Source organism: Myotis davidii, unplaced genomic scaffold, assembly GCF_000327345.1.
Source record: "Myotis davidii unplaced genomic scaffold, ASM32734v1 scaffold436, whole genome shotgun sequence".
Taxonomy (NCBI): domain Eukaryota; kingdom Metazoa; phylum Chordata; class Mammalia; order Chiroptera; family Vespertilionidae; genus Myotis; species Myotis davidii.
The window spans coordinates 4,179,267-4,187,139 of NW_006292604.1; the positions used below are offsets into that span (position 1 = coordinate 4,179,267).

The 7,873-nt window shown below is 36.6% G+C and overlaps 1 protein-coding gene across 2 annotated transcripts in view; it reads left to right on the forward strand.

The window, feature by feature from the left end:
• USP38 (ubiquitin specific peptidase 38) overlaps positions 1-7,873 on the forward strand; it is a 25,327-nt gene that overhangs the window by 6,793 nt on the left and 10,661 nt on the right. The window contains exons 4-6 of one of the 2 annotated variants that reach the window (XM_006766077.2): positions 2,073-2,174; positions 5,511-5,669; positions 7,202-7,395. In XM_006766077.2, coding sequence (XP_006766140.1) covers positions 2,073-2,174; positions 5,511-5,669; positions 7,202-7,395 — 455 coding nt within the window. The remainder of the gene's footprint in view (positions 1-2,072; positions 2,175-5,510; positions 5,670-7,201; positions 7,396-7,873) is intronic. The other variant, XM_015565529.1, reaches the window with a different exon arrangement.

Sequence of the window (7,873 nt, forward strand, 5' to 3'; positions counted from 1 at the left end):
TGAAAGCAGGTTTCTGGGGTTTGTTTAGCTTCTATAATTGCAACATTGTTGCTTAGACTGGAGCTCAGAGCTGAACCACGGCAGGCAGGGAACCTTGGCTTCCTCCATCACTGAAGCAAGCAAGCCTCCTGTTCGCTTCAGTTGCCTGGCTTCCGGCCGCCATCTTTGTTAGCAGTTCATTTGCATGTCGCCCTGATTAGCCAATGGGAAGTGTAGCGGAGGTATGGTTAATTACTATGTTTGTCTATTATTAGATAGGATAGGATTAGGATGTATGAACTTATATAATCAATCTTTTTATCTTTGGGTTGTCCCCTTTAAAACATCTAATTTTGAGTATGTTCTTGTTTAGTTTGTTTTGGATAATAATTTTGAATAGACTATAAAAAATTAAAATGCTATTTAAGTGTACGTAACTTAAGTAATTTGCTGTGTCCAGATATTTAATATGAACATCTGTTTCTCCATTTTCCCTTGAATTGAACTAATCAAGCTTTATTAAGATTATTCTGCCAAAACTATCTTTGACACCAGTGCTTTCCAAAGTTGCTAAACCTAGGAGTTATTTCTCAGGCCTCCTCTCATTTGACCTCTCAACGGTATTTGACACAGTTAATCACTCCCTCTTGAAACACTTTCCTCACTTAGTTTCCAGGGCATTATACTCTCCTGGTTTTTGTCCTAGTTCACTGGTATCTCAGTCTCCTATAGATGATCTTTCTAAGTTTAGAGTGCCTTTAGAGTTTCATCTTTGATCTACTTTCTTCTCCACCCATACTTAGCACATCCCTAAGTTAATGACTGCCAGGTTTAATATTTCTAGTCCATTATTCTTCCATGAACTCATTATGCATCTATCTAGTTGTCTGTACTTAGATCTCAAATTCAACTTATTCACTATCTAACTCTTGATTTTTCCCTCCCAGACCTGGTCTTCCCTATCTCAAATGGCCACTAAATCCACTTCTATTGCCAAAAACCTTGAAGCTATCCTTGTGTCTCTTCAATCTCTCTCAACCCATATCCTAAACCCTATTGCTTCCATCTTTAAAATATCCAGAATGCAACCACTTAACTAGCTACATCGCTACCACCCCGGTCCAAAGTCATTATCTTCCCTTTCTAGAATGACTACAGTAGCCTCCCTGTCCCTGCCCTTGGTCTGCTACAGGTGGCCCATAGGTCCTACTTAATCTGGCTCTTATCCAGTCTCCTATATTATAGCGCCTGTGTATCTGTGTTTTACACTGCCCTCCTTGCTATAGCTCTAGTACACCAGGGTGGAGGACCTCGAGGTGCTGAGCCTTTGCCCTGCTTATTATGTTCTTCTCCCAGAGTATCCATTAGGTTTACTCTCATTTCCTTCAGTGTTTGTTTTTTTAATTTTCTAAAAATATATTTTTATTGATTTTCAGAGAGGAAGGAAGAGGGAGAGATAGAAACATCAAGGATGAGAGAGAATCATTGATTGACTGCCTCCTGCATGCCCCCGACTGTGGATCAAGTCTGCAACCCAGGCATGTGCCTTGACTGGAATCAAACTTGGGACCCTTCAGTCCGCATGTTGACGCTCTATCCACTGAGCCAAACCGGCCAAGGCATCCTTCAGGTTTTTTTATAGTCATATGTCACCTTTTTTATGAGGCATTTAAAAAAAAAATACCCTATATAAAATACCAAACCCCTTTGCCAATCAGCATTTCCTATTTATCATACCCTGTTTTCATATCACTTGTCTCCATGTTACTTTTTATTGTCCCTCTTGTGACCATAAATATTTGTCGAATGGATTGAATAATGGACCAGGGAGTTACCACCTAAAAACTTTGACAGATTTTCATTTGATCAGGAAGTTTGAGAGTTGCTTAGGCCATTATATTCCCTTGATCACTGTCATGTTACTTCCCAACTTTCTCCTCACAAGGTTTAATAAGGCAACATATGGTATGATAGAACATTCCAGAAAGGGGGATATTCACATAAATAATTTTTGGTCCTAGGAAAATAACCACTGATTGGGTTAATGGCTTTCTTACAAACTCTGTAGATGGATGTCTTGTCTTTTTTTGAAGGTTTTTAATCGACTTCGGTTTCCTCTTGTGAGGCCTGGTGCTCTTGCAGTTCTTTCTCACATGCTGCTTAGTTTTCAGCATTCTCCAGAGGCATTCCATTTGGTAAGTTATGACAAGGTTTCTATGTTGAAAAACCTTGTCTTAAAATTTTAGTTTAATATTGAGTCATATTTGTATACAGTGAAAAGATTGTACATTAGTCTTAAATCTATTTACTTATAGCTTTATGATTTTTTAGAAATTTGAGATTGTGGCATTTCCCTCCAAAGAATCTGTTTTCAGAATATTTAGTATTTCTCCCAAACATCTCCATTTGTCACCACAAACCAGCAATGTACGTAAATCACTTAAAATGAGTTATTTCAGCAGTTAATTGCCCTAATTGTTGGGCTTGATCATTAAATCATTAACCTTCTATCAATTTGTTAACTCAAACTTGAGCAAATATGCTAGCAAAGTCTCCCAAGGAAAAAAAACATCAATTATTTGTCCTGGCTTCAGGCACAATCATGTGTATGCCATTTGAGAAGGGGGTTTATTTTCAAAGTTTCCAAGAAGGAGACTCTCTAACATAACATAATCATCCATTCTAAGATTTGTTACTCTTATCATGGAGCATACACACATTCCTTAATCTCTCTAAAAAAAAAAAAAGTAGTTGAGATAATAAATGGTTGCCTTTGAATTATTTGCCTTATTGAAGTAAGTAAATATGAAATCATTTATTTAAGGATTAGTTAGATCTGAAGTTAAATTGTGATCTGGCTTAGTAAAACTTAAAAACAAAGACCTAATTACTGCCTGTGTAGTCGGGATAGCCTGACCTACTCAACTAAAATTAGATTAGGCATCAGGTAGTGGTTCATATGGTAGTTAAATCACCTGTGACTCTAAAGGACTCAGCAAAGGACTCAGGTTAGGAGTTGTTAAGTTTGAGCAATAATCTGGAATCACTATTATTAATCAGCATCATTATTCATAATATATATGTTTAAAGTAGTTTAGAGCAAACCAAGATTAATATTATGTGTGTTAATATGAACCAAGTTGGTTTTCATGTGCTTTTTATAAGGGGGAAAAAAAATTTAAATAGAGTAAAAATATGACCTGGCCACATATATCAGTAGTTAAACCATTGTCCTGATATGCCAAGGTTGCAGGTTCGATACACAATCAAGGCATATGCAAGAATCAACCAGCACCCTAGCTGGTTTGGCTCAACGGATAGAGCATTGGCCTGCAGACTAAAGGGTCGCAGGTTCAGTTCCAGGTTGTGGGCTCAATCCCCAGTAAGGAGTGTGCAGGAGGCAGCTGATCACTGGTTCTCTGTCATCATCAATGATTCTCTGTCATCTCTCTCCCTCTCCTTCCCTCTTTGAAATCAGTTTTTTAAAAAAAGAACCAGTCCTGACTGGACAAGGTTGTGGGTCTGAACTCTGGTTGGGGCACATACAGGAGGCAACCGTTTGATGTTTCTCTCCCTTCTCTCTATAAAAATCAATAAAACATATCCTCAGATGAGAATTTAAAAAGAAAAATAAGAAGGAAGGTAATAGTCTGCATGGACATATATCAAAATGCCTTTAAGAACTTAGTCTTATTTCTGTGTCAGTGTTCATTTTGATTATATAGGATGCTAGAGGCCCGGTGCATGAAATTTGTGCCGGGGGGCGGGGGAGGGTTCCCCACAGCCCAGCCTGCACTCTCTCCAATCCAGGACCCCTCGGGGGATGTTGGACTGCCGGTTTAGGCCCAATCCTTCTCACAATCCGGGACCACTGGCTCCTAACTGCTCACCTGCCTGCCTGCCCAATCACCCCTAACTGCCACCCCTGCCAGCCTGGTCACCCCCAACTGCCCCCCATGCTGGCCTGGTTGCCCCCAACTGCCCTGCCCCGCCGGCCTGGTTGCCCCCAACTGCCCCCCTGTGGGTCTGGTCGCCCCACGCAGCCTGCCGCTCAGTCGTTTGGTTGCCCCTCACTAACCCTCCTGACGGGCTGGTTGCCCCACGCAGCCTGTTTGGTTGTCCGTTCTCTTGCAATGGTTGCTTGGACTTTTATATATATAGATAGTAGTAGACAACTTTATTACTTGATTGCAAAGCCTAAATTTATACTAGGAGTATTTGGAATTGTAAATTAAATAATCATTGTTATAATTTTCTCCTTTTCCATTTCTCTCTCCCCCTTCACCTCTGAAGAAACAAAATAAATTTAGAATCAAAATAAATTTAGATAGGTATGCAGTAAAATTCTAATTCAGATTTGTTTAGAAATGAAGAGGTGATAGCAGTAGAGTGAAATCATTGGAAGCTGGTAGTTTCCTGACCAGAATAATACCTTTGATGAAGATTAAAGAAAGTAGTGCAAAAGCTAAAATGTGATTTAAGACCTCTAGCATAAGTGTAAACCAGACAGAGCAGAATAGGAATAGCAGTGTTAATTTAAGAATATGGTTATTCTCTTTAGGAGAAAGGAAAGGGAGTTGATTGGGATATTACTATAATTGTTGTTTATGCTATTTCATGATAAGACCTTAGAGCTATAACTTCACTTTTATTACTAGTTAGCAACCCGAAAAAATGTCCTACAAATAGAACATAAGATACTTTTACGTATGAAGTATAAATATCTAATATCAGATTACAATTATTTAGTTGGAATAAGTATAGAACTGTACTAATGGCTTGAGCCATTTCTGCAAAATAGTTTATTAATAACCTCTTAAAATGTTAGTTCTGTATTAACTTTTAGTCTAATTTTATGATGAAAGAACATTGTTGTATTTATAACACTAACAGTTTTCTAAATGTTTATTGAGCAATAAGCATTTTAGATTTCCCTTTTATTTTTAACCCCAGTCCTTTAAAATAATACTTTCGGATTCCCTTTATTTTAAGGAGGGGAATGGGTGTCAATTTGTAAGGATCACCATGCTAACATCTGACATCATCCCTATGCTTATCTAAATGAAAGGTAATCCTGTAGCCTGAGCTGTAATTTTAGATTCATGCAAAAGCTATTTTGAAGACTTTTCTTGAAGCAAACTTTAATATGCAAAGTGTGTATAATTCTTCCAAGTAAGAGTTCTAAAATTTACACTAGATGGAGCTCTTATGCTAATTCTAGGTGTATCTTTTAAGTTTGTTCCTAACATTTTTCAACTGAAGGCATTTTTTAGACTGAAGTGACTAGGACTTTAGTTTGCATTTTAGATGGAGAATAAAGATGAGGAGGGGGGTTTTATATGGAATTAAAATCATATGACTTTGAAAACTAAATTTACCTTGATATTCCAGAAATTTTTTACTTCTTAATTTTTTTTGGAAAATTTTGTAGCTGCACATATGGAAAGTTATTTGCTGATTGTATAACAATTGAATTATATTTATTGCCAATTTGTATAAATTGAGGAATATTTGTCTTCCTTTCTCTTCAGATTGTTCCTCATGTGGTCAGTTTGGTTCACTCCCTCAGAAGTGATGGTCTGCCTTCCAGTTCAGCCTTCCTAGTACAGTTAACAGAATTGATACACTGTATGATGTATCATTACTCTGGCTTTCCAGATCTCTACGAACCCATTCTGGAAGCAATAAAGGTATGATAATAGTTGCAACAGTATTTGTGGATGTGCAGCCCATGATGTGATAGATGGATGTTTGATTGATGATAACCAGCTACTCAGTTTTCTACCTCATGGTAATACGCTTTTTATTTGAAAAATTCCGTTAAAATCAGGGTTCATTAAAGACAATTTAACTTTGGTTTCTTTGCTGTTTTTTATTCCATTTTAGCTATGGACTGTTCATGAATGTCCATATTTCATGGAATCTTTACTGAACTATTTGTGAACTTGCCTTGTTTTTTAGTTTGTATACATGTTCGATCTAAAAAGCACTGATTCTCTTTGTTTTGAAGAATGGGTCACAATAAACATACTTTTCTCTTAGTAAACTTACTGAAGAATCAGGGAGTAGCAAAAGAATTGGAGAACTTTCCTCAGTCAGACTTAATCAGAAATCATTATAAATCAGTCCTATTGATATTTCTTTTTGAAGTCTGAAATACAATATAAGGTCTCATTATCTTCTGTATCTGAAATGAATAAGAAATATTTTACTCTATAGTTAAATCAAAATGATATTGGTTGAACCAGAACACAACACTGTTAATGTGTACCATTGGTTTGACATTTGACCCTTGCAGAAGTAAATGTCTTTATGTATAAGAGCTGTCATGGATTTGATAGTGTTAATCTCTCTCTATGATGTCACTATGTCTATAGATGAAAGCAGTTATGCTTTACATGTTGAAAATTCTGTTGACTGAAATAAGCTTAGAAGAAGCAAGGGTCTCACTCGGAACCCAGGAAACACTATCTAATAGCTCCAAAAAATCAGGAGATTAAAATTCCTTCAGAAATTATTTGTTCTCTAAGGTATAAGTACCAGATGATAATATCAGTCCAAAAAGCCTTAATGATTTTACCAAGTGTTCTTATTCTCCAGTGCTGTACTCATGTTTGAAATCACTTACTCTTAAAATTTTATCTCATAAATCACAAAGCAGGTAAGAAGACTCTGTATTTTATAATAATTTTTAATATGGTTAAACATTTTTCATGATTACTTTGAGATTTTGTTTATAAGGTTAATAGTGGGTAAATATTGATAGTGAATGAAAAGGAGATTTTTTCTTTATTTTGACTATATAATATAAAAGAAATTGGTTTAGATTATTGAATTGTGTGCTAATTTAGGTCCTTATTCTATTGCCTTTGAATAGTTCTACAGTATACTCTCTGATCTGTTTTATTATTAAAACATTTTGCTGATAAATAGGAAACATGAATAGTTCATATGTGACTTGAATTCCTGTTGTGTGGGGGTTTTTTAGTATTCCTCAGCTTGATAAACTCTACATTTAGGAGATTTTAATTTATTTTATTTTAGGACACAATTATTTTTGCATATAGTGTGATTTGATTTTTTTTGACAATTGGTCAGGTACTATCAAAACTAAGTGGGAGGGAAAAAAGATTAAGTATTAGTGGAAGGATATTTATGGTGTTAATTTAATAACAAGAATAGTGTATATTTAAAAATTTTTTTTCTTCTTTATGATCTACAGGACTTCCCTAAGCCCAGTGAGGAGAAGATTAAATTGATTCTCAATCAAAGTGCCTGGACTTCTCAATCTGATGCTTTGGCATCTTGCTTGTCTAGACTTTCAGGAAAATCTGAAACTGGAAAAACTGGTCTTATTAATCTAGGAAATACATGTTATATGAACAGTGTTATACAAGCATTGTTTATGGCCACAGAGTAAGTTTAAATTAAGTTTAAATTTGAACCTTTTTATTTTCATTTTAACTGTAGAAATTGATGCATGCTGATGAAATGCAAAATGGTAAGATTGTCTTCATATTATCTACACTAATAAAAGAGAAACATGGGAATTGGCGTACAACCGCTACCCTTCCCATTGGCTAATCAGCGAGATATGCAAATTAACTGACAGCCAAGATGGTGGCCGGCAGCCAGGCAGCTTAAAGCTAACATGAATGAGGCTTGCTTGCTTCAGTGATGGCGGACTCCAGTGTTCCCCACCTGCCTTGCTGGGCCTCTGAGCGGGCAGTTTGAAACATAGAAGCTAAAAAAAACCTCCAGAAACCTGCTTTCAGGGAGCCGGGATCTCAGAGCTGGAGTTGATACAGAGTTTCGGTTATAGACACAAACAAGTCTGGGCCTGAGGGTTTCTGCTTTCCCAGCAGCAGAGGCCGCAGAGCTGGAGCCACAGCTA